This window comes from Sesamum indicum, linkage group LG3, assembly GCF_026168435.1.
Source record: "Sesamum indicum cultivar Baizhima isolate 11 linkage group LG3, ASM2616843v1, whole genome shotgun sequence".
Taxonomy (NCBI): domain Eukaryota; kingdom Viridiplantae; phylum Streptophyta; class Magnoliopsida; order Lamiales; family Pedaliaceae; genus Sesamum; species Sesamum indicum.
This window is the reverse complement of record NC_142659.1, coordinates 4,910,536-4,937,818: the sequence shown is the minus strand read 5'-3', so window position 1 is coordinate 4,937,818 and position 27,283 is coordinate 4,910,536. Positions and strand designations below refer to the sequence as shown.

At 35.9% G+C, this 27,283-nt stretch overlaps 2 protein-coding genes across 3 annotated transcripts; one reads left to right on the top strand and one right to left on the bottom strand.

The window, feature by feature from the left end:
• Positions 1-3,872: 3,872 nt before the first annotated feature.
• On the top strand, positions 3,873-20,934 carry LOC105157239 (zinc ion binding protein). Its single transcript, XM_011073592.3, has 23 exons — positions 3,873-4,267; positions 5,061-5,273; positions 5,365-5,504; positions 6,153-6,248; positions 7,224-7,291; positions 9,217-9,318; positions 9,423-9,564; positions 10,680-10,823; positions 10,922-11,041; positions 11,169-11,225; positions 12,906-12,965; positions 13,050-13,157; positions 13,845-13,987; positions 14,315-14,393; positions 15,267-15,329; positions 15,477-15,607; positions 16,391-16,496; positions 17,182-17,370; positions 17,666-17,893; positions 18,080-18,235; positions 18,529-18,690; positions 19,833-19,952; positions 20,305-20,934. The coding sequence occupies exons 1-23, from the start codon at positions 4,102-4,104 to the stop codon at positions 20,476-20,478; spliced, it is 2,967 nt and encodes a 988-aa protein (XP_011071894.1). The 5' UTR covers positions 3,873-4,101; the 3' UTR covers positions 20,479-20,934.
• A 403-nt stretch (positions 20,935-21,337) lies between these two features.
• LOC105157240 (serine/threonine protein phosphatase 2A 55 kDa regulatory subunit B beta isoform) lies at positions 21,338-26,849 on the bottom strand. 2 transcript variants are annotated; one of them, XM_088878189.1, is made up of 14 exons: positions 26,590-26,849; positions 26,368-26,471; positions 25,936-26,043; positions 25,681-25,800; positions 25,085-25,273; positions 24,908-24,999; positions 24,469-24,587; positions 24,081-24,204; positions 23,866-23,989; positions 23,412-23,480; positions 22,865-22,956; positions 22,695-22,772; positions 21,780-21,856; positions 21,338-21,675 (listed from the first exon to the last, which is right to left on the bottom strand). In XM_088878189.1, exons 1-14 carry the CDS (start codon positions 26,699-26,701, stop codon positions 21,539-21,541), a joined length of 1,545 nt encoding a protein of 514 aa, XP_088734315.1. In that variant the 5' UTR covers positions 26,702-26,849; the 3' UTR covers positions 21,338-21,538. The 2 variants fall into 2 exon arrangements, with proteins under 2 accessions (XP_088734315.1, XP_088734316.1); XM_088878190.1 differs by lacking the exon at positions 22,695-22,772.
• Between the last annotated feature and the right edge of the window lie 434 nt (positions 26,850-27,283).

Below are 27,283 nucleotides of genomic sequence, written 5' to 3'. Positions count from 1 at the left end.
AGGATTCATTACAAGATGGAATGATCTCAAGAGGCAGTTTCTTGAGAAATATTTCCCTGCCTCAAGAGCCACAACGATCCGGAAGGAGATCTGCGGGATTCGACAATTCGAGGGAGAAAGTCTTTTCGAATATTGGGAAAGATTCAATCGGCTAGTGGAAAGTTTCCCCCATCATCAAATCCCGAACCACATGTTGATCCAGTATTTCTATGAAGGTCTATCAAATATGGATAGGAAACTAATAGATGCGGCAAGTGGCGGAGCATTAGTCGACAAAACCCCCACCGAGGCGCGTAAACTAATCTCGATCATGGCGTCCAACACGCAACAATTTGGGATTAGACACGATGATCCACCTAGGAAAAGCAACGAGGTAAGTAATCTTGAAGAACGTTTAAATCAACTCACCACTGTTGTTGAAAAAGTTGTTACAAATACTTATCAACAAGTCAAAGCGTGTGGTATCTGCACCTTAACGGGGCACGCTACCGACATGTGCCCAACTCTTCAAGAATCAACTACCGAACATGCCGACACCGTAGGAGGATTCGCTGGACAACAACAGAGACGATATGATCCTTTCTCCAACACATACAACCCCGGATGGAGGGACCACCCGAATCTGAATTACGGCAACCAACACTTTCAAAAACTCCAATACCGACCACCTCCACAGCCTAACCCCACGCCGAACACATCTCTCGAAAATATGATGAAAGCACTAGTGACCAACACACAACAATTCCAGCAACAGACCCAACAATTCCAGCAACAGACCTAGGCGAGCTTCCAACAATTTCAACAACAGACTCAGGCGAGCATTCAAAATCTAGAATCTCAAATCAGTCAGCTGGCGTCGTCTGTTGGTAAGCTAGAGTTTCAAGGTAAGCTACCTTCTCAATCTGTCATTAACCCTAGACAAAATATTAGTGCTATTACGCTTCGTAGTGGAAAAGAATTGCAGGAACATGTGAACGAAGATGACACCAAACGTGGGCACGGTGTGAAAAGAAAGCCGGAAAAAGAAATTGAGGTCCAACAAGAACAAACCAAACACGAAGTGGACCATCCGCAGCCTTTGGTAACTAGAGCACCATTCCCAGAGAGATTCACCAAAGCGAAGAAGGAAGAGGAGGAAAAAGAGATCCTTGAAATGTTCCGCAAAGTGGAGGTAAACATCCCGTTGCTCGATGCCATCAAGCAAATACCCCCACAACCGAAGCCCGTGTCAACGTCTCAGACCCCGGTAGTGGATTTGACCACTTCAGGTACATCATAAGCTGGGGAGTTGGTCGCCTCACCATTAGTCACGACATCCCCTCGCTTATCCTCTATACCACCACCACCATTACCACTACTGGCTGCCCATACGTACATTAGCCTCTTTGACGCGAGGTAAGAAAAAGAATTACTATAAATTTTTTCGGTTGTATTTTTTGAATGGATAATTAATTAATTATTTTTTTAGGTCAGATTGAGTTTTGCACACAACCATTAGGGCTGCGTTGCGCTATCATTTTCCTATCCCTAGTCCTATAAGAAGGAGATCACACTGGAGCACCAGCAGTTCCGATTTGACAATTTAAAAATTTTTAATTACTTTTTGAAATTTTATTTTATTACTTATAGTTTTCTTTTTTGCCTTGTGTATTTTAGCTTAACTTACTAGGAGACTACAGTGACGGTGCGATGTTCAAAGTGTTGTAGATTTTCGTTGGTAAGTTTCTGTTGAAGGTTCGCTGAGGTTAGGGACATGCTGGTCCAACTGTTGTGGCTAGCTAACAAGGTATGGCGCTAGCTGCAGGAGTACTAGGCCAGCCCAGATTTCAAGGAAGAGGTGGCGAAGAATAAGGCCAATCGCTCGGCTAACCCAGATGTCATGGCTATTGTGTACTACGGGGATCATCCTCCTTTAGGACAAATAGAAACTGCTAAACTTTTTTTAGAAAAATATATGTTATGAATAATATTTACTTAAAAAATTAGACCTTTACGTACGTTTTTCTTTTGTTGCACAAGAGACATAGCTCAATCGGTCACCTGAGTAGATGGAACGCTTCTCCAAATTCTACAAGAAGAAAGCTAACGGGAACTGAAATAACCAAGGATAGAGGAGGTGGCGGTAAGTACTATCAAAACTCGTTTTGATTTTAATTCTAATTAAATTGCTCTTCATTTACTGATTAAGTTTTTCGATTCTCATAGAGATCTTTCAAAAGATGATGGAGGACCAACAGGCCCAGGCACCCTTCTTATGGGCAAGATCTTCCAACTTCTTCTGTAGGCTTGGTGGCCCTTACTGAGCATGATCTCTAGACCTAGGTAGTTGGGGGCTGAAACAAGGGATGTGTCTTCGGTCTGTGTTTAGAGCCCCACACCTCGACTATAGGACCAGCACACCTATGTACAAACACCGTTTAGCTGTAGGACCAGATTACAATGATAGAGAAGATGATGATGCACATGATAAAGCATATATCCATTCTTCCAATGTCCGACCGGTCCTAGCCTTCAATACAGAACTTGACCCCAGAGCATGATGCACAAGAAGATGCTGAGTATGGGGAGCTCGATTTAAATTAGGCACCTTTTTTATAAGTTGTATTTCAATAATCTTTTTAAGTTAATATATATAAAGTCATTACTTATGCTTTTGATATTTAATAGCATTCGAACTTATTTAAATATTCCAAATTTGAGAATTTAAAAAAAATAAATTTTACACAAATTCAAATAAATTATTATAATAAGAAATATTAAATTAGCTATGTAATTAAAATTAAGAAAATAATTATTTTAAAGTAAAACAAAAGTAATTTTTTGTAGCGAATTTTGCATTGGGTATTATAACAAAATTTAACAGCATATACCATGAAAATTGCCGCAAAAAATGTTACAAACCCTGTTCTAAAAGGCGTTGTAACTTACAAACTGTATAGTTCCAAAATTTACCACAAAAATTATTGCAATTCAATTAAATTAATATTAAATTCAATAAAAATATGTTACAAAAGTCGTTTGAAGACGCGCAAGAAAAGTTTAAAAGAAAATCATTTCAAAATCAGTTACAAAATTTGTCAGATTTTCAAATTAGTTTTTTATGAATATCGGACAACTTATGTATTGAGTTTGCAAATCATTAAAAAATTTGCATTTGCATCAAATTTCCAATGAATTTACTAAATCCGTTACAAAGTTTTCAAAACTTCATTAACATGAACGGGCAATTGACCGTTACAAAATTCGTTTCAAATTTTGACATCTCATTGCAAATAACTTAAAATCCATTTAAAAATCACGTTCCAAAAAATTATTATTATTATTATTATTATTTTGTAGTGGATTTTCATATAATTTCATCTTATTTAAGTTATTATAGATTTTCTTTTAAAAATTAAACCTGTCATATAATGCAATTTTTTAAATTATGCTTCTTTTTAAGATGTGGATTTTATTTTATTATCGTTCTTTTCCATAAATATTTTTATTCTGCCAAAAGACTACTAATTTAACTACACGAAATATCTAAATATTTGCGGAATTAAATCATAGTGTTTTCAGTTTATATAAAGAATAATTATTTTTTTTGGCATGATTATATTTATAAGTAATAAATTGATAACATAATAAATTTAATTTATTGAGTTTCTCCCTTAAATATTGAAGAAAAGACAATTGAAAGTATAAAATTATGACATTGTTTGAAAAATAAAAGATGTGGAAAACCATAATTTATCTTCTCAAACATATATAAATATCAAATAAAATTTATATATAACAGATATTATTATACACTTATATATAATTATAATTATTATCTGAAATTATATTTAAAATTTTCTGCGTAAGGTAAAATGGTACTGTAAAACAAAAAGCAGAGGTCTTACTGTTACAATTTAGCTCTCTCTCCATAATTCCGACAGAGGAAACGATCCAACGCATAGAAGAGTAAACCTCCAGAGCTGAACTTTGTGCCAATTACAATACCTTACCTAGAATTATGATTTCGCTTCAATTGTTCAATCAGTGATCAAGATTATTAGAAGTGCAATTGGGTCCGATTCTATTCCGCCGTTGATTAATAATTGAGTTTGAGAGGAAATGATGGAGCGGAGGCGGCAGGTCTTCTCGGTGGACCTGCTGGAAAGGTACGCCGCTAAAGGACGGGGGCAGATTACTTGTATGGCCGCCGGAAATGACGTCATTGTGTTGGGAACCAGCAAAGGGTGGGTCATCCGGCACGATTTTGGTGTTGGCGATTCGTTTGGTGGGTTTTCGATCGAGTTAATTGGTTCTGCTATTTTTGAATTGTAACGCATTGTTTTTGTTTATGTTTGAAACACTGTGATGTTTCCCGCAGTTTGACCATAATTGCATTGCTTATGCGGAAATGCTGAATATTTCTGCATCAAACTTTCTGTGCATGTGCTTTAGTTAATTTGGTTGCATTGGTGTTATCTATATAATACCTGGGCTCCAGATCATCAGGCCAATTTATTCACAGTTAAATTGCTTTTCTTTATGTGTAACTGAAAGCAATTTCTTTAATTTTTACTGTGTAGTAAGTAGAAATGCCAATATGCAGGGGTAGTTGGGTAAATTTTGGCGTGTGTTTGTACTCCTAATTTATAGCTTAAGTTTTGATGTATTAAGACTGAAGAAGTAAGATTTATATGAATTTGTTGGTTTACATAAACAGTGGATTGTTCACCATCAAGTTTTTCTTTGTTGTCTGGACCTGAAAACACCATTTAATTGCTCATCCAAGATTGAGTAAAGCAACTTTGCATCGCATTGCACTCTTGTATAACTGAATGCAATTTATATTTGATCCTTGGTATATTTATGTTAACTCAATTGAGACTACTTGGTTTCACAGGTTCCGCACTTTGCTGAGCTGAACCTTTTAGAACTTAAGAAGATGAATTAGATGGACAATGAATCTATTTCATTTGAACTTTTCTTCTGCTTTTTTTGATATACAAGATTAGCTTCAGTTGCAATCGAATTCCAATTTGGAATAATCTGATTTATTGATTTGTTTTGGTTCAATTGAGTAGATATTGATCTCTCTGTGGGGAGAGCTGGGGAACAATCAATCCACAGGGTGTTTGTTGATCCAGGAGGTAGTCATTGTATTGCCACTGTAGTTGGTGGTGGAACTTCTGATACATTTTACACACATGCAAAATGGTCTAAGCCTCGCATTCTGACCAAATTCAAAGGTCTTATCGTGAATGCTGTTGCCTGGAATAGGCAGCATATTACAGAAGGTAAAGTAGTAGCGCACGGCTCGTATTTAATTGTCATGCATCTCTCTCTGGAGATTTGATCAGAATCTTTTGTATTTGATGCCTTTTACAGCTTCCACAAGGGAAATTATTCTTGGCACAGACAATGGCCAACTTTATGAAGTTTCTGTAGAGGAGAAGGAAAAGAGAGAAAAGTACATCAAATTTTTATTTGAACTCAATGAACTTCCTGAAGCTTTCACGGGATTGCAGGTTCTATACATTCTCATTTATTCTTCTTCGGTCACCTTTTTTATTTATTGTCAATGGGGGATTTAATATGCCTAAACTGTGTTAAGGATGAAATATTTGTGTCTATGGATTAAGCGATAATCTAGTTTCTATAAATCCTTGTTAAACTCACGAGTTCAGGAAGCCTCTACTATAGAAAACTGTGTTGATGCGTTAAATATAAATGACTAACTTGGCCTTCCAAAATTAATGGTAGAGTTATGGATCAATGGTGCAAGTTTGAACTCGTGATATGTTGTACTCAAGGATGACACAAATTAGTGATAGATGGACTGGTTTTAGGCAGGAATAAGAGTTTTGCTGTTAGAGCAGTGTGTGTATTTTTGTATTTCGTTTGCTCAAGGGGTCGGAATTTTAAGGATAATTTAAATTGTCTGTCTCTGGTTTGATATTGTTTTCTTTGTTCCAGTGGTCCTCACTACTGGTAACATGCGGATGCGTAGGTGTGGCCACTAATGAAATCAGAAAGTATTAATTTTTTACTACATTCACTTGTCATACGAAAGTTTCTTTTGCTCTATATGTAACCTTCTATCTGCAGAAGTTGACTCTTTTGCTCCTGTCATTCAGGCCATGTCATGGACTTACTATTTTAATTCCATGTTGCAGATGGAAACAACAGGCACAAATAATGGAACTAGATATTACGTGATGGCTGTTACTCCCACCCGACTTTATTCTTTCACAGGAATAGGTTCATTGGAGGTAAGTTTAAATTGACTTTTCTCCTATCAGTTTCTAGTGGTGCAGTAGTTCTGCATTTGGAAGTGCAAATTATGCCGTGACTCATAATAACATTCTTTATGTGAAATTTTGGAATCTTTCCAAGCAACTATTCAATATCTAGAACTTTCTAAAGTTCAGATTAATAGTAGAACGTGACTTTTGACCAGACTGGAATTAGCACGAGGCTCTGATTAGCATCCAGCAGATTTCTTAATTGATTATGGATGTGAAACCTTGTCTGTCCACATCATATATATTTTCTGCCACAGCTTCAGACCTGTTTTTGTTTTATTTTTGCTTTTTATATGCTTTTTGGTCTTGTCCTGTTGGACCAAAGATCCTTACATTATTGACTCCAACACCTTATATTACATAAGTTAAGGCAGCAAACATCGTATTGTACATGGGTGTAATTTTCTTTTGCAACACAAGGTACTTATAGCTGCATGAGAGTCGATGATTAGTCTGGTTTAAGTTCAGGTCTAATTTTTTATGCACTTATCTAGTTGATGTGAATACCACTGAGTAAACAAGTACATCCTCTAGGAACTTTTTTTTATGCTGATTAACTTTGTGTCACATTAAAAATCTTAGCATGAGTCTTCAGTCAGGTGTTCCATTTATAATCTCACCCTTACCCTTTAATCAAATGTCTGTAAGTATATTGCTAACAAGGGAGAATATGGAAGTGAGATTATAAGCCGTTGACTGATTCATATTTTTTTAATATTTAAAATTGCTGCCAGTTATCCTCGTGTAATTTGTTTTAATTGTTTTGCCTAGAATATCATTCATTAGCTTTGTTGTCTTTCGCTCCATCCAGCACCTGATATCATCTATAGTTTTTCTACAATTCTTATTTATGAGTACCTGTTGAAGAAGAGGTACCTATTGAAGATTTTTAACCAACCATTTCAGAATACTCATGCCCTTCCGTTCACATCCTTTCTGCAGTCTGTTTTTGCTAGCTATGCAGAACGTGCTGTTCACTTCATGGAACTTCCTGGTGAAATAGCTAACAGGCAAGTGCTTGGTGCCAGTTTACATTGTTACTAATATGCTGTTTCAATAATGCAGTATTATTTATTTACAAATAATTTGGTCCTGGTCGTTTCTACATCAGGATGATTGCTCTGAAAGTGAATATATCTTGAAAGGTGATTACTTGATCTTTTATGTGTGCACAAACAGTATTAGCAGTTAAGATTAGGTCCATCAGTCTCTCTCTTAGAAATCAGGGTTCTCTTCAAGGTAAAGAGTTATGTCGTCTTTGTCCCCATGAAAATTAACCATGGCACACTACAGTAGTGAGTTTATGAGATATTCCTATGTTATGTGTTGTTTAACAGTAAAATGATTTCCATATGAACCTATTTGTTGCTGATGAAAAGCTAGACGACTTTCCTACCTGGAAGATCATTTTCCCTACCTTTTGCTTTGCTTGAATTTTATTTGAAGGAAGACACAATGTTTGCTTGTGCAAGGAAGGATAAGTATGGGCCTTACTTTATTTGAGATGGGATTATATTTTTTTCGTATGCCAACTTTTCAATGTGGAAATCCTGCTGTGTATTGTTCTAGTGGCAGCTATAACTCTGAAATTTCTGCGTGTGCTCTTAGAATTAGAGCTTACTAACACTAGTTTTTGATGTTAGGATTATCATATTGCATAGAGGGTACTCCATCGGCATGAAGCACTGTGAAGACATGATTCTCCTATGGGACATTATTAAATACCTTTTTACTGTTTGGTATTACTTATTTTAGATTCTTAATAATAATGATCCTGAAAGTAACAAATTGGGTCATGGAAAGATGTCTGTCTATATTAGAGAGGGCTTCTATGAAGCTAGGTTTTCTGATCTAATGGAACTTTACCCAGCCTGTTGTAAGATATGTGTAAAATGGAAACATCAGGAAGTTTGGCCGTTTTACCAACTAGAGGAAAAGTCACCCTCTGGGGGTTCGGAAAACTAATATTAAGTGACAGTGGCTAGTAAGACACGTTTATTTGTATGTCCATCTCGGTGGTGCATCACTCATAACACTCTGCAAGCTCAACCTTCTATTCTGAATGTCAAGTTTCCCATTGTCAATATAGTCCAAATGAGTGTCCTAGTTATCACTTCAGAAAAGTCCATCTTGTGCCCCCTTAAGTATGTAAGTAGATTTGAGAGTGAGATGATATTAAGTAGAGGGAGAAGCAAATTGTACATTGCTGGAGCAGATACATAAGGTTACAGATTTGCATTAGCATATGTCTTGTCTGCCCTAGAATTATTGAATTTTAGTATTACTGCATAACTAGATACTTAGCTGCTATTTTTTGCATGTGTTGATAAAAATACAGGCCATTTGCAGCCTTCTTGTTAATCAGCTTATATGACTCTGGCACTAAGGTTAATCTGATGCCAGCTCCTCTTTATCTTCCTATGACCCATAAGAGATGCTTATGACTATCCGGCTGGAGAAGCAAGTGCTTAAGTTCCATGCCAACACCCTTCTGTATCAGATACTGGTGTAAAAGCATCTTCAAGGACCTAGTATGCCCAAATAGAGAGGCACCTGAGGATTTTGTTGAGCCTCAAGGGATATGGATGAACACATTCACTCAATTCACATGCCCAAACTTCCAAGGTTTCTGGTAAAAGGAAATATAAGCTATTTGTATTCTCTTCTCAGACAAACAAGTCTGGCTATTACCCTGGTTCTGTTTTGACAAGGCGACCTATAACTTTTTCAACATCATTGTTATAGTGCCAGAGTTTAATTTATTGTATTTCTTAATTTAGATCATGAAGTGATAAAGAAACTTTTATATGATAATCACTTGCATGAATTAGAATTGTTGGGGCTGACAATCAGGGGTGCTGAATGGTATTTTATGTGCATGTTATTAATTGCTTTTATTTGAAGTGAATGTGAAATTGATGTGCCCTTCTTGCAGTGAGCTGCATTTTTTTATTAAACAGAGAAGAGCAATACATTTTGCATGGCTATCTGGAGCAGGAATCTATCACGGTGGCCTTCATTTTGGAGCACCACGCAGGTAGATAATTGAACTTCTGACTTCTACTCCTTTCAAGTGTTTTACTTTGGTACAAGTTTTGTTTCCTGTATTTTGTTACTAACATTTTGAAAGTTTCATGTTAGTTCACCAAACGGGGATGAAAACTTTGTGGAGAACAAGGCTCTTTTGAATTACTCGATATTAGGTGAAGGTGTGCTGGTCAAACCTAGCTCCTTGGCAGTGTCTGAGTTTCATTTCCTTCTCCTGGTTGGGAACAAGGTTAAGGTGTGTCCAGAGTAATTTATCGTGATTGATATTTTTCCGCAGCTGTTGTCACCTATTATAATATGTTCAACTGGAACTAATTCTCTGTCGAAACAACTACAGTTATAATGGCTGAGTATGCAGTCAGGCTCTATCCTTACCAAGCATTACCAAATATTGTCAATCAGGATTCTGTGAATAATAGGGGGTATAGATACTTCAGTAAACAAACAGATTATTAGAGTTTGCTAATGAGACATTCTGGATTTTGCAATGGTTGATTTCTGTTGGTCATCATATTGATAAAATATCCTATCAGCAGAAGGTCCAAGGGTCACTAACCAACTTTTTCCCTGTTGGTCCGTTTTCTGAATTCATTCTATTGTTAACTGTGGAAAATATCCTCTATATATGAATCTAAGGATATAAGAAATTCCACCAGTTTTCTGTGTATCCAGCTTGAAAAGTATACACCTTTCAGTCAATTTTAACCTATTATGACATTTTCCACTTAAATAGAAATAAAATGTTGTTATATGGTGATACACTTAGGATTCAAAAGTTATCTTCTTCAACCAAAAATGACTGATCCACCCTTAGTTTTACTTATAAAAAAAAGTGTGATTTACATATTATTCTTCAATAAACTTTGACAAATACAGAGGTAAATGGACATTCCTTCCATAATTTGAAGAGCAGATTCTTATGTGTATAAAGCAACACATCTGATTAACAGGATAGTGCCATTTCCCTCCCATTGCAATCAACAACTTAACTGGCCATTTTAACCTATCAAAGCTGATGTTAGATTCACTTAAAGGTTAGGTATATCCACTGCTCTTTGAAGAGGTGAAATTATTTAATCTTACAATAAGCTGATGAGTTAATAACGACATACTATTCTATTCTGTAGCAAGTATTGTGCTTTCTATAATTGACACTGGTTCTTTGTTCATCTAACTTATTCTATTAGGGTTTCGAGCAGTAATACTTCTTTGTTTGCTTTTGTCTCATCTATCAATTCCTAAAATTTGTCTTCTTTTCTATGTTCTGTTTATGTGAGTATTCTTTTTCATTTCATTTAGCGCCTCCCACCCCTGACTATAGATAATTCTGTTCTTTAAAACACTTTGTAGGTTGTAAATAGGATTAGTGAACAGATCGTTGAGGAGCTTACCTTTGATCAAACACCTGATGCAGTTTCAAGGGGTGTTCTTGGTTTATGCAGTGATGCATCTGCTGGGCTTTTCTATGCATATGACCAGAATTCCATCTTTCAGGTGCATCATTGGTGACATTATCTGACATTGCTTATTATGCATCAACCACTGCATCATATATAAAGCTTATGATCTTTTATCTGAAAATGTTAACATAGGTATCTGTGAATGATGAAGGCCGAGACATGTGGAAAGTGTATTTAGACTTAAAGGAATATGCTGCGGCTTTGGCAAATTGTCGTGATGCCCTCCAAAGAGATCAAGTTTACCTGGTGCAGGTATGATGATTATTCTACAATACTTGACATGTTGGAGTTTCATTCTTAATTCCCTCCATAAATTTAACTGTAAAAAGTTAGTGATGCATCTTGCTTATACTGTCATGATTGGAATATTGTGATGCAGGCTGAAGCAGCTTTTACCGCAAAGGAATTTCTCAGAGCAGCGTCTTTTTATGCGAAGGTAATTGATCTTTGCCCTTCGAATAGTGCAATGGCCATCCAAGAACCTGTGCGTTTTCTGACTATGTACTACAAATGGAGACAGACCGTTTACATAGAAACTTTATTAGTTTAGAACCACTGCCAATATGGGTTATCAGAATGTATCAGCACATTAATTGGATTTACATTTCTGGCTTTCTCCATAGTTTCTATTCATGAAAGTTGTCACTTGGAAGTGGCTCTCTCCATACTTGCTGTTTGTCAAAGCTGTGTCACCTATATGCAATTCTTCAAATTTCTATATTTTTAATCTGGATATGTTTGGTAAGAAGTTCTATAAATTGTTTTTGGAGCTGGTTTGCTCTGGTGAGGATTATTACATGAAAAGAATCTCAGCTATATGATAATTTACATTTGCGTGATATAAATTGTAGAATCAGTTGTTGGTGTGACTGACACTGCGAATCAGGTTTTAATGTATTATAAACTTCAACGAAGACTGTATTTCTTAATCAGTCATTACCTTTTCTTCTTTGAATAAATATGTTTGCAGCAGACCTTCTACTTGCCTACATATTCCCCAAGGTTGCACTAGGCCAACCACCAGGCTGATATGGGTGTTTTATTTGTGCATAACAACTGGTTATTCTGGTTCATTGTCAGCACATACATGTATATGCTGCACATAATTCCAGTTCCAAGCTAAAATTGTGATATAATGGTTACTCTTTAATATTGGAGATGCATTGCATAGCAGACCTTTCACCCTAAATCAGTACCAACATGATAACAGAAAAACCGCATCAGTAGCGTCACCATTACAGATATTGCAGTTTAAAGGACCACAACCCCTATCTAGTTTCTTTCTGTGCAAGCTTGAGTGAGTTTTTCTATACTGGAATAATCAAGTAGTGAAGAAGCTCATGAAGTCATGAGATTAGTAACAAAATATTCATATTCATGATGATATCATATTGTTTTTAGTCATACTGGAAATTTTGATCAGGAAGTTATCAGTATATCCAGTTATCTGTTCTTTGAGGTAGGGATATCTACATGTAAGATGAGGATATTAGTTCAACCAAAGTAGGGGATGTACCTTGGGTGAACTTGTTGAATGTGCAATAGAGCAGTTCATTGGTTTTGTTCAACTGCCTTGAATTGATAATTTTCTTAGTTTATAGTCACTTGTATTACTTTGGTCAAACATCTGGTAGGAAACCAGTACAGTCAAGTAAGAAATTACTTTGAATAGTTTCCCCAAGTACCTCTGGGTGGAGAACTTTATTCGTCCACTCTTTTCTCTGTGCTTCACCATACCCTTGGTGTTTGCTATTCTGGGCTTAATGGTACAATCCTACTGCAATCCAGAAGTGCAATTCAGAAGGGAAATGGACCTTTTTAAAATATTAAATATTAAATGATTGCTTAAGATTTTGTATGAAGTGGTCATTTAACATGGTACGAGAGCCGGGCCAAACAAGATGTCCTGAATTCGAATCCCTCATTCCACCCATTTATTGAAGAAAGGTTTCACATGCTAGGTTTGCACGTGGGGGGCATGTTAAAATATTAAATGATAAATCTTTAACAGCTTAAGCTTTTAGATGAGGTGGTCGTTTATCAGACCTTTCCCATACTTATTTACTTTGGCAGATAAGGTCATTCTCGTAACTCCACAAACTTCATTTTGCTGCAGATTAACTTTGCATTGTCATTTGAAGAGATAACTTTGAAGTTTATTAGCATAGGCGAACAGGTAACACAATTTTTCTTTACATCTTTATGGAGATTGTCAGAGCATTTTCCTGCTTGTTTTAGTAATTTGTTCCACTGTTTGCAGGATGCTTTAAGAACCTTTTTGTTGCGGAAGCTTGATAATTTTTCAAAAGATGACAAATGCCAGATAACAATGATTTCCACATGGGCAACTGAATTATATTTGGATAAGGTTTGTCTGTGAAAAAGTTTTCTCTCTTTTTGTGGCAGTTTTAAAATTCTGTGACTGTCTTTGTTTGGGACGAGCGAAGGTTTACATTAGTGAACTAGACCAATGCTCAATTGTTCAGCTTGATTCTGAGTTCATAGTACATGCATAATTTACCCATCTGGGGAAATTTCAAAAACAAAATGTTCTTCAAAATTGCAAATGGTTTTGAAGAGGACTCCTTATAAGGCACTTCCTCTGAAAATGTTTTGGGGAAATCCAATATGGTAATTGCTTGTGACTTCTTCATGCTAATTGTTTAAAAATCTTGGGTGTAGAAATTCCCCTTGGCCACTATACAGAGTAGCATTTCTCTGCAAGTTGTAGTGGAAGAGTAGGCTCCAATAAGTTGATCCAGCCTGGACTTTTTTACTATATATCAGCCTAATATCATGAAAAAAGAAGTCCTTGTAGTAGCCTGGATTTCCTAAGTAATTTTTATGTCTTTTTACATAATATTGTTGCATTCTTTATTGAGAGATTGGAACTTGTTAATTCCGTCTTTGACTCATTTCCATGCTTCAGGATTATAGTGATGGGAGATCTATTTTTATCATAAGCTCACCAACTTTTTGCTCCACTGGTGTTTATGTATGAGAGAATGTCCATTAGTTCTTCATTTGTGGCAATGTATTCTTTCTTTGGTATCAGATTAATCTACTACTTTTGGAAGATGATGCTGGGTCTGATAATGTGAGTTCAGAGTATCAATCAATCATCACAGAATTCCGTGCCTTTTTGAGTGACTCCAAGGATGTATTGGATCATGCTACCACCATGAAACTTCTAGAAAGGTGCTTTCTCTTTTGTTGCTTTTCTCTTTAACTTTTAGTTTACCACAGATTTTATTGGATCCTGGGAAATAAAAAATTCTATTGATTTCCTAATGTTTGGTCCATACATTGAAATTCATCACTCCAGTGTCTAAAGCTTCCCATGCAGTTAATATGTCTATGACTTTAATTTTGATAGCTACTTACGTCACCATTAGTTTTACGAGAGGTCAAATCTATGCTTGATGCATTGCTACGTTTAAACTTTCTAACTAGGAGGCTAGTATTTCATTTAAATATACTTACCAAAGATCTCTATTTGAAACTTGTCTATTATAAAATTTGCAGCTATGGTAGAGTTGATGAATTGGTATACTTTGCTAGTCTTAAGGAGGAATATGAGATTGTGGTTCATCATTATATTCAGGTGCCTTTTCTTTTGCTACGCTTGTTAATGGCTCTTTATGGCTGTGAAGTTCTTATACTCCCTCATATCTTGATTTTACATTTCTTTTGCCATCATTTGTACACAATTATCATCAATTCCTAGCTACTTTTAGGTCTTAATATATGCTGTTGACCTGTAATTAGATGTATTTTAGCTAAAACTTGATTTACATGCTTTCAAGCTTTTTCTGCTTCATAATAAATTTGACCACTGTCTGTATCCAAAGCTTTTTTAATCAACAAAGAATCTAAATTAAGAATTCAAGTTTATAGATGGTGTTTGTTCCTTTTCTTGGGTGTTGGGTCCTTTTTCCTAAGTTCCTTTGTTGATTTTGGGATTGACATATTCAAGTTTCTTGAAGAGTTTCTGATGGAAGAATATCACCTTTTTAAAGAAGTAATACAATCTACAGGCTGCTGGCCTCTGGTTAAACCAATTATATTTATGGTTTAAGCAAAATGTATTAATGTTGGCTCATGAATTCATGTTCGTGATATGTGCGCTTAGTACTGAAGGTTGATATTTATGCAATCATTCCATCTTTTAAAGTAAAACTGTAAATCCTTCACTATATGATTGTGGAAAGCTTCATAACTAGCTGAAGCACTGACGCCTGGTTAAAAGTTATCGGAGAAACTTTTATCTCATGTATGTGTTGCATCATTATATGATATTTTTGCTCATCATAAACAGCTTGCATCTCACATTTCTCATGGAAAAGCTGATATAGTTTAGAGAAGGCATATTATTATGCTATTGAAAGAGCATGTGAGCTTCACTGTAAATTACTGATCTTTATGATGTTAGTGAACTAGGAAATTCAAATAGCGCTGATGTTGATTTTTTATATAGCTAGGAGAAGCAAAGAAAGCGCTGCGAGTTCTTCAGAAACCCAATGTTCCTGTAGAACTTCAGGTATGTACTTATGGAGGATAATCTTTTCTAGACATATTCATTGTCAATCTGCATTAATAAGTTCTGTAACCTCTATCCTTCCTGTTCATTTCTCTGATCAAATTGATAGATTATGAATGCTAAGGTTTGTCCTTGATTTGTATGCAGTACAAGTTTGCACCAGACCTTATCATGCTTGATGCATACGAAACTGTTGAATCATGGATGACCACAAAAGACCTAAATCCAAGGAAGCTGATTCCTGCAATGATGCGTTATTCAAGTGAACCACATGCAAAGTAATTTGTATCTTTATTTTCATGTGAACTTGTTTTCTATTTCTGCTTATAATTCCTTTTATTCGGGAGTTGCTATATGCCTCTCATCACCTGTCAATTTAGATTTGGACTCTTATACTAAAACTGGTGCTTGTTTGATATAATTTTAGGACTAGGTATTGTTTTATTTGGTTGTCTCCAATTTGTGACACTCTGGGCTGAACTTGTATCTTTATTGAGATCTTGAATTGTTTATTTTGAGTTTATTTGAAGGTTGGTTCTTTTGATGTACGCAGATGAAGACAAAGTGAAGCCATAAACAAATGAAGAAAAACATAAAATTGATACACATTTGGATGAGTCAAAATTACATTATGTGCTCTATCATAAGTGCTTGATAACTTGTAAGGCAATTGGTTTGGTGGAGATCAAGTTTTATGTGGGAGATTGACAACCGAGATAAGTTTGAAAAGGGAAAAATTAAGATTGCCATAAGGCAAGACTACAGGCTTGCCTTGTTGACTGGATATTTTACTGCATGATACTGATAAGACTGGACCTATGCTTCTTTCCTAATGCTTTCACATGAATTGAATTGATTACTGTTGAAGTTCTACTTTATGGATTTATTTTAATGAAAATTTGCAAGCTATATATCATCAGTTAGGGTCACAAATAATTAGTTATTTTTGGAATGCATGATTAACCGAACACTGTTGATTGGTTTGATAATTATGTTTGTGTTACCCTTTTAGGTTTTTTATGCTTCTTTTTGTGTTCAATCAATTAATGTTTTGTATGCAGGAATGAAACTCATGAAGTGATTAAATATTTGGAGTATTGTGTTCATCGTTTGCAGAATGAGGATCCTGGTGTCCACAATTTGTTGCTCTCTTTGTACGCCAAGCAGGTTGATTTGCTCAGCAGAGTATTCAGATCTCGTTAGATGTTAAACAAGTTCTATCTTTATCCACTATTTTTTTCCTTTTTGGATGTGTAGAATATATTTCAAATACTTTCAGTATATTTCTGAGGGACTTTTTACTGGAGCGGTGAGTAACAATACACAACCAGCAACCCTCTATTTCCATCTTATGCCATAGCACCTTTAATTGCCTAAAAATTGATTGGTACTCAACTACTTCTTTTCATTTTTTGTTTCCCTATTCTGACCAGCTAATTACAGAAAGAACTACCCACTTATAGTAATAAACTCTCAGCTGAACTAGAGTTAGATTGTTTTTATTTTCTACAGCAGAAATTTTCTTTCACAATTCCAAATTTTACAGATATGTACTCGTTTTCTCTAATTATTTTTCTTTGTTTAAATACCATTTCACTGCGCATATTCTTGCCATAAATGTGCATCTTTTAATTTGTCTACCTTATAATTGATGAAAACAAATTTTCAGTTCATGAACATTTTGCTCTTGTGGGAAAAGTATTTCATGATAGACTGTGAGCCAACCAACATTTGAGTTTGACTCAATCAAATAGCATAATCAGGATTTCTTTGGTTTGAAGAAAAGATATGGAGAGGAAGGTTCCATTTTTTTGTGAATCTAATATTGTAGGTCTCTCTCTAATGGCTTTAGGAGGACGAGAGCACTCTTCTCCGATTTCTGCAATGCAAGTTTGGAAAAGGGCAGCCAAATGGCCCAGAATTCTTTTACGATCCAAAATATGCATTGCGTCTTTGTCTCAAGGAAAAACGGATGCGTGCCTGCGTGCACATATACAGCATGATGTCCATGCATGAAGAAGCAGTTGCTCTTGCTCTACAGGTAATCTTTTCGTGCTGATATTTGATGTCAGCAATCTCATATATACATGTAAGAGATTATTAATTTGCCATGATGATCATGCTGAAATTTAAGTCTCTTGTTGAGGCAGCAGGAGAGCATTCCCAGTCTGTCTGCATGATGTTACTATTTGGGGTGAAGTGCTTGCACCATTTTTATGCTCACTTAAAAGTTCTATGAGCAGAACTTCAGTCCCTATGGCAATAAAACTGAGGCATTGATATTTCTTAAATTGTGTATTCATCCTGCTTCTAAGGTTCCATCTTATTACTAATAGGTGGATCCGGAGCTTGCTATGGCTGAAGCTGACAAGGTTGAAGATGATGAAGACTTGAGGAAGAAGCTTTGGCTTATGGTTGCCAAGCATGTCATCGAACAAGAGAAAGGAACAAAGAGGGAGAACATCCGGAAGGCTATTGCATTTCTCAAGGAAACTGATGGACTTCTGAAAATTGAAGATATCTTACCCTTTTTCCCGGATTTTGCATTGATTGATGACTTCAAAGTATGCTCTAGTTACTCATTTTGGATACAATATGTCATGAACTTTTCCATAATCTGGTCTGTGGGTTAACTTCCTGTGTTGAAAGCTCACTGCTTGCTTTCTATCAATCTAGATGTCGAAATAGGAAGCGACCTCAGAACTGTTTCAATTTCAATCCCAGCTTGACATTGTTTAAATATATTGTAGGAGGCAATCTGCTCATCTCTGGAGGATTACAATGAGCAAATTGAAAAACTCAAACAGGAGATGAATGATGCTACGCATGGTGCAGACAACATAAGGAGTGATATCAGCGCACTCGCACAACGATATGCTGTCATCAAGCGAGATGAGGAATGTGGGGTAATGATCTCATGATACTTGTGCCAAACTTAGAATTTTTTATTGCATAAGGTAGATTGCTGTCGACTTGATTGTAATGCTTGAGGTGTTTTCTTCCTGGGAAACCAACAATTGGATGGCCTTCTGCTTTACATAGCTCAATTTGGTTATCTTTTTGTTTTAATCTCCTATGGCAAAATGATGCTGATCTTGGCTCTTCAATTGCCTGGTTTCAATATTCTTACCTAATTTCTTAAGCTTGTGAAATGATACTTCAGCATTGTTGGATTCTCATCCTCAAGTGGTCTTAACAGGTGTGTCGAAGGAAAATATTAAATATAGCTGATGATTACCGGATGGCTAGGACCTATACTTCAGTTGGATCTATGGCTCCTTTTTATGTCTTTCCATGTGGACATTCCTTTCATGCGAACTGCTTGATTGCCCATGTGACTAGATGCACTACTGAAGCTCAAGTAAGTTCAGGCCTCAGGGATATGCAGTCTACTCCTTTTGCTGGCTCTTTCCTCTACCTGAGTTGGAAACCTTTGCCTTAAACTTTTACTTGAAATTTAGAAAGATGATGATTTTTTTTTAATTTGCTTAACCGGGACCCATGTTGTTTTATTCAAGTACTGGAAAATATTTCGCTAGAAAAACTTATATCTGTTAACCTTGAGAGAGACTAACCATTAGATATTGCATCTATCTGTAGGTTTGTTTTTATCAGTGTTTACATGTCAGTTAACTTGATAAATGTTTGGTAGAAGGAACAGTACTGCTTGAAGTTTGAGGTAATCAAAAGGGATCACGTACACCTCTAGTGCGCGACATGATGAATGGATATACTTATACACTTTTATGCATGGGGTGTTTTAGGAATTCATTGAAACACGTTTGCTTTGTTTATATATGGAGGTTCACACTTCTTATCATTTGTGGTTGGGAATGGGGGGTGGAGAGGGGTTATCATGTTGATCAAACACGATAAGAGATCTGCAAATTAACAAAGACCAATAAAATGCTTTCTTTTTGTATATTCTATCGAAACACTGGAAATGTTACCATCAGTTGGATTTAATTGTTGATATTTATCTTTGTTTCACTTCAACTAAAATTCAAACGTTATACGTACATAGATCTTTTGGCAGGACTTTTCTACACTGTCGGTTACTGTGTCGAACATTAGCTTTGGTTCTCAATTTTATGTTTTGCCATGGATGCTTGTCCTGATGGTTCATATCTTAGCCTACATTCATCTAGTTGAAAAAGATAACCCTTGTATATGTTTACATCGTCCTAATTCTTGATATGAATTTAAAGCTTAGACTTTGGCTAATCTATTGATTGATTGGATAATAACCAACCAATAGGAAGTCTCATTGAAAACCACACTCCACTCCAGATAATTTGCAAGACAATCTCTTGGTGGTTAGATTCTTAATTACCTGATAGAAGACAGATTTGCAAAGCTTCTCTTACATTATGTCTTTAGGAGTTTTAAATCGCAAGTTCTGGAAATTTCTGGTCATTGTTTGCCTGTTTGTTCAGATGCATGCCCTTAATTTGAACATTTCTTACTGTATCCTATAATTTTTTGGCTTCAATGATTTCGCAGGCAGAATATATATTGGATTTGCAGAAGCAGCTGACTTTACTGGGCAATGAACCTAGGAAGGAAATGAATGGAGGTTTAACGGAAGAGGAACCAATAACAAGCATGACTCCTGGGGATAAGGTCTGATTACGATTTTGAATTTCAGACGTCGTTTTCCGCCCTTGACAGGCTAAGAACAATGAATTATTTTTCAAATTGGTTGCAATGTTAACCTGGTGAATGATTCTTTTCATTTTGGCTTTTGTTTACCTACCTTCCAGTAAATAAGAAACTAAAGTTTCTTCCATTCTGGAATTTCTAAAATCTAAAGAAGATGTTCATATTTTCGTATATTCAAAGTGCAAATTGGCAAATATAGTTGTGGTCTAATGCCTGAGGAACCAGTGGACTGATTTCTTCACGTTGTCTCAATTCTAAATGAACCGTTTTTGTGGTGCATGGAATACCTTTCATGCAAAATTTTTGTTTGCAGATCCGATCACAGTTGGACGATGCCATAGCTAGTGAATGCCCATTTTGTGGTGATCTGATGATCCGTGAGATATCTTTGCCTTTCGTCCGGCCGGAGGAAACAGATGAAATTGAATCGTGGGAAATAATGCCACACAATCTTGGAACTCAGAAGACTCTGTCATTAATTGCGTGATTTTACTCTTACCTCTTGATGTGCTTTCCATCTCTCTGATACTGGAGCATAGATCCAAGTTCCGGTTAAGCATTTGTTGTTCTCAGGACCAATGAAATACGATTTGGTAAAGTGATGTACATATTGGTGTTAACTTTGTTTCTTGTGTCACTTTGCTCATTGTTGTCCTTTCTGAGGTGTTACTTTTCATTCTTTCACATTATGTACATGTTCGATACCATTCTTGTTGTGCTGAATAATCTCCAGTCATCATAGAACGTTGTAATCTGAGGCCCGTTTTCAGCATGTTATTTATTTTTTAGTCTTGAGTGAGGTTTTCAAGATGTGTTCTAGTAATGGATTCGTTCTCCAATTTGAGGGGTTATCATTTAACATTTGGAGGAAATTTTCATTGTTGTAAACTGTATTCTCCTACTGATATCGTGTCATAAGCGGCTTTAGCTGTTGGTTTCTTTCTTTCTGTCTTCATTTCTCAATTGTTTTTTTTTTTGGAAACAAGCTGCTGGTTCTCAAAGTTTGTGTTTTTGTTTTTTTATTCTTTCCTGTTTGATAATTTCCCACCTTCATTTATATGGGTAAAGTTTGTTAGCATTTTCTAGTCGTTAGTACATTATGGGCTCGTTTATTTACATTATTAGGTTGGATAAATTGTCTAATACATTTTTATAAATTGTTTACTTTATATTATGAGATCCCAATTTTTACCCCAACTCCAATATACTGTTCTTGAATAACTCATCCAAATAATAACAGGTTTTTTAACAACGTTATGCAAATAACTCACGTAAGGTAAATGGGGCCTATCTGCACTATAGTTGCAATAATACAGGATCAGAATGGAAAAAGAAGCCGAATCATCTTCAGACACACGCATGATCATGTATACCAAACCAATATCATCAGAAGCTACTTTTATACAATAGAGGTCATTTCAGAACAGTGTAGCAAACCCAACGCAGTCCAAGGTTCAAGTCCAGCGTGGTAGGCTGTGAGGGTTTGGCATTTTAAAACTATGTATAAGGTATAACCATCTAGGCCTGTCTCTACGTTGTTATTTACGTTAAGCATAGTACATAAGCAAACTGTTTCCAGCAGCACAGGCAATCATATTAGTTGTTGGATGCCATGCCACATGCAGCAACTTAGAATTGAAATCATAGGAGAAATCATTACTTCGTGCACTGTGATTGTCGTATCCTGAAGATTTTGGCCGAGGCAAAGAAGCAGCAATAGAAGTTAAGCACATGAAATGAGAAAAGCCAAAGGAAGGGAGAAAACTAGAAAATAGAACACACGAGCACCTTGTCGGTAAAATCCTCTGGCCAAGTTGCTCAAAGATGATCGTCGGGGTCTTGATGTGGTTTGGACATGTGGCTTTCTGCAATCAAATATAGGGAAAGAAGGGGGTAAGAGTGGTAAAGGTGTAATCATTCATTATGTGAATTGAAGGTCTGGCCTACATTCTATCATGCTAGTAAAGTATGTGCAAACACTCAGCACTACTAAAGGATCTTTTTACCAGAAATGAGTCGTTAGCTCAAAGAATTAACAGTTAAGTTTAGAGATCTATAAAGCATCAACGAATTGCAAGTTTTATCTCTCATGCTGATGATTGTGAAGTTAATGAAAACATACAGGAATAAGTCAAGATTTTAACTATGGGTGAAAATCGAAAAAAGAATATCTAAACTCAGAAATCAATGTATAATCCTAATTCCTTTGCAGAGATTTCTTCTTCATCCAAAGAATTCTATTTTCCTTCCTAAAATCAAGTGTAACTAGTGAGACAGTGATACGTCATTCTATTGTAGAAATCATCTACTGCCATTCTTAACTCAAAGTAGGAAAGGACGTACTCCTAGATATTATAGACCGTATTGCTCCAATAATAGTTGAGAAATCATCATTGTCATGATTGGTATAACCACAGGACATTTTACCTCATATTTTGCAATTTCTCTTCATCATATAGGTACTTCATCTGAAGCTCTGGATTAATGTATTTAACTATAACTGAAACGAGAGCACCAAGACTTCGAACAACTTATATGACAAAATAATTCTTTATATCGGAAATGATTTGGAATAATTTAGCCTTATCTCAGATAGGATGTTGTAGCTTTCTGTTTCCATAACCTATAGAGTCATTTCCAGCAGAATGTACGCCCATAAAATCTGTACCCAATTGAATTTGAAGTCTGTTAAACAAATTATACCTATTTGGAGTTTTACTGGCTTCAATGGTTACCCCTTCTTCACTCCCACTTCCACAAGAAAATATACGCAGAAGATTGCTGATAAACAAAAAGAATCATTTATTAAAGGACAAAATATATGGCTGGCAAACAATAGCCATGCCCCACTACTTTTCCGTGACTTGACTAACCTGTAAGATCCAGTTGCAAAATTAAGGCGGTCTTTGGCGACGCAGCACTCAAACTTATCAAAAATTGCATCGTTGTTATATAAATCACACAACTGTGCAACACATTGCGCGTGTCAGTGATGGGACAAGATGGGTAAAATTCTGGATAACTGTAAATGAAGAAAAAAGAAATGCAAACACAAAAGCTGTGCCTCCTCGTCTCATTGGATGCATATCAAACTCACTCACACAGTCACACAAGCACAAACCAAGCCCAACAAATGAATGGGGGTTTTACCTCACTCACACACGCACAAACTAGGCCCAACATCAAATGAATGGGTGTTTTACCACATTCAGGTAGTTTATCTGGTTTTTAATTGTTCCCACGATAGCTGATCTAAGAAGATAAGGACAGAAACCGAAGGATGAAAAATATTTGAAGTATTGAACTCTAAAATACATAGGAAAATGAGTTGTCCTTGTCAGGAACTAGAATTTTCACAAATAAAGACTAGTTCCACGTTCTTATGCTTAGTTAAAATTCTGTGACATACAGCATACACACCTTAGGCCTTAGATTCTCGTGAATCCTAAATGTTGCAACTGGACCAGCATCCATATTCATATCCCAAAGCTGCAAAAAAAAAACAAAAAAAAAAAAGGAAAGGCTTGAAAAGAAAATCAAAATAACCCAATATCTTTTCATGTATATTGTTTGGTTGAGTCTGAATTCAGCAATAAAAGAAGGCAGGAGAATCAGGAATGAAAATCAGACTAGAAGTCATATGCATCTCAAGAGGAAATGATAACTTAAGCAAGATATCCATTTGGTTCAGGTGATCTCTATATCTGAAGGCATAAATTCATAATGTTACGGTTTTGTAAATAATTATGCGTCTTCTGAGTAATAATAATAGAGAATTTCCCTCATGTCTGATCTAGAAGATACTGATTGTGGCAAAATGAAACCCCGAACCAAGGAACAACACTTATTTAAATGATGAGAGTGGCTGAGAGACCTTAAGATTCATATAATCACGGCTTAAAATATGCCTTCCATCATTTGCAAACTTCAAATCAGTTATTGATGCAATGATCTCAGTGAAGAATGATTTCGGCCCATGGGATTCCTCATCTTTCAATCTATAGAAATAAAATTTTGATGTTATGGAGATGAAAAAGTATGGATCTGGTGATGATGCAGAAAATATGCGGTAAAGAAGCTAACACTAACATCCTTGCAGTATGATCACATAGCGCTGATTGTCTCATGTCTACAAGTCGAATAAATCCCCTTGAACTGCTGTAAGCCAGCAGATTACAGTGAGATGGATGGAATTCTGCTGCTGTGATCACCTCTAAACAAAATTTCAAATGAGAAGAAAAATGTCAGAAAATGTCGTTATAGCTCCTCAGGATCATGTTTACCAGTGCATTCTTACAAGTTCCTGTGTGATGGTATCTCTGTGTGCTAGGACAGGGGAGATATTTCCTACCCAATGCTTGTAAATCAACAATGATTAATATACAGCATAGGGATAGAGATGAATGAACATCCTACTTTTCTTGCAAAGAATGCAATGCAATAAGGACTTAGCATTCATGATATGTCCAAAAATGACCTAAAAGATCTTCCATATTTGCAGGCTTCATGTCAATGATATTAAAGCACTGATTGCTCACTTCGAGATTCCACAAATTTATTCTTAGGTCATCTCCTGAAAGAAATGTCTCGCAGTCACTGCAAAACAATGGCAAAGATGTGATTATTTTAGAGAGTAGCAGTTTCGATGATTTTACACCATCATAGTGATTCCTGCAACTCTAGATCAAAATTTTGATTGATGAAATATGGAGGAAAAGATCATATAGCGTGAATGTGATTCTTAATATCACTTGCCACTATTTGGTATTATTTTCTTTCTGTTTTGGGGTTGATGAGAGGGAAGGTTCCAGTTACACTTATTTACAATCACTGAAAGACCGGTTACAAATTAATAAGTACTCAATTTAAGATAAAGACAGAATCAATGTACAAACAGCTCTATCTATATATTGTACCTATTAACTGAGATAGAGTTGACATTGAAATCATGAGCATGCGCGTACACCCTTCTACATCTTGCAAGAGTAGAGTCTTCTAAGCATGCTATCTAGATACAAAACAAACCTGGCTTAAAGGAAAAACCCAAGCAATAGATCAGACAAGGTTAGAAATTTAAACTCTGAAAACCATACCTTGCTATTCCCTCCATCATAAGAGGATACACCATTCCCCATTTTTTCTGTCAGTTGTAAAGAATGGCCACTGGCAGAATACTGGTTTTTTCCATTAATAAAACTCTTTTCAGCTAAGAGTGCATTCTCTGAAGATACAGATTGACTGCTATCCATTTCATTGCCTCGTTTAACGTCACGGTCCTTGACCTGCCTTTAGGCAGCCGTTAACATAATAGTAGGAATAGACACAAAGTATAGTTGTTTAAAGTGAAAATGAACATAAATATCAATAGAGAGCAATACTTTTTCATCTTGATAGGTGTGATCTGAAGGAACTTTCCTTATCAGTTTTATAGGTGACAATAGATTTTCAAATTTTCAGCATTCTACAGTTATTCAATTATCACAGTCAACGGAATAATAGTTAATTGAATGTTATAGCTAGCATATCAAGGACTTGGAACAGGTTCAGAAATGGAAAGAATACTACCAACTTATTAACAGTAAATATATCACTACTTCAAGTGAATTTTCCTAATCTCTCTTCCAGTTCTACAAAAACACTAACTGAATAATAATTTTGTATTAGCAAAAGATGTTAGAAGAGATTGTACCTTCCATAATTTGATAGTCTTATCATTTGTTGAAAGAATGAACAATGATCCATTTGGTGTCGTGCACCATCTCACTTTATTGATTTTTTCTTCAATCTCAATGCTCTTCAAATAATCAAACTATAAGAGAAGTGCACAATCAAGATTAGCACGCTAGAAATATACATGTCAAGACTGTCAACTTCCACAACACCACGAAACATACCAGTACAATCAAACTCTTAAATATGATGAAACTACAGCTAGAGAACATACCTCAGGCTCGTGGCTTTGGAACTCAGTTTTGTAATGAAATTTAGGATGTTTAGAAACAACACTATCAAGTCGCTCCAACTCATTCCGTGAAGTGAACTCAAGTAAGTCCTACAGAGCCAATGAGAATCAAAAAGCTAGTCAAGAAAACCAAAAAATGCAAATATGCCAAAAATATAAGAAAGGACAAACTTTCCATGCCACTCTCAATGCTAAACCACTATAGAACGAGTCCTCGCCATTAAACCACACAATCACCAATTTTCACTTTGCACAGCATTAATTAATCCACTACTCATTCATTTTCCTTCCATCTCCACTACCCAATAAAATACAAATCCACTTGTGTAAATCAAAGGATTCTTTGCCGGCAAAAGAAACACTGTCCAAAAAATACACTCGCAGAGAAAATCAAATGATAACGGAAATTCGCACATCTTTACCACCCTTGCTCTCGAAAATAACAACGCGTCCGCCTCTATCGCCTACGGCCATGTGACTTCCATTCTTGTCGAATTCAATTGCCGAAATAATATCAACTGCAGGCAACAAAAACCAGCAAATTTAACCAAAAAAAAACTACAAAATTTCGCGAGATCAACAACCAGCAAACGAACGTTCAACATGGAAAAAAAAAGGTGAAGAGGCCAAACTTACTATCCTGAACATCTTCTCCGGGGAGTTTATCGCCGAAGACTTGGGAGAACTTCCACTCTAAAGCGGCAGGAGAAGCACAAGAAGAAGAATCCGAGCTCAATCCCATACTCATAGCGGATGAAATCAGAACTCAAAACAACATCATCCACGCCACTACAGTTACATTAGCACAGCATCCGCAGCAGCAGCTCCTCAATTCAACTGTTGATCTTCTTGCTTGCTTGCTGTGTTCGTTATCCACACAATTTCAGAAACTCTTCTCAACTAAAATTTTTATTTAATATATTCTATTTATTCCACCAAAAGGGAAAGAAGGCCCATGAAGCTATCTGGCCCATAGTGTTGGGCAAATTTGAGCCTAATATAATTAGAATTCGGCCCATCTTTTCACAGTCCAATTTCACAAATGGGCAATTGGATTTGGGCTTGGGCCTTTTGTAGTAGTTATAATATTATTAATTGATATTCAAGAGAAAAGTCCTATTAGCCTTTTAAATAAATATTTATGTAAAGTACTAGTCATCATCACACGTCATTCACGAATATTAAAAAAATTATAGTAATAAAAAATTTGTCATGTGAAGGGATGAGAAAGAAGTCCGTTAATGTGGAGTGAGGTAACAGAAAAAATAAATTATAATTATAAAATTATTAAAGATATAAAAATTTGTGAGGAAAAGAAATACGAAGAAGT

Coding starts and splice junctions, on each gene's coding strand:
- LOC105157239 (XM_011073592.3), top strand. CDS start 4,102: ATGATGGAGCGGAGGCGGCAGGTCTTCTCGGTGGACCTGCTGGAAAGG. Junction 12,966..13,049: donor TTATTAGCATAGGCGAACAG/GTAACACAATTT, acceptor CACTGTTTGCAG/GATGCTTTAAGAACCTTTTT. Junction 18,691..19,832: donor GATGCACTACTGAAGCTCAA/GTAAGTTCAGGC, acceptor ATGATTTCGCAG/GCAGAATATATATTGGATTT.
- LOC105157240 (XM_088878189.1), bottom strand. CDS start 26,701: ATGAGTATGGGATTGAGCTCGGATTCTTCTTCTTGTGCTTCTCCTGCC. Junction 25,274..25,680: donor AGACTATCAAATTATGGAAG/GTACAATCTCTT, acceptor GCCTAAAGGCAG/GTCAAGGACCGTGACGTTAA. Junction 22,773..22,864: donor TTTGCAACTGGATCTTACAG/GTTAGTCAAGTC, acceptor TTTGTTTATCAG/CAATCTTCTGCGTATATTTT.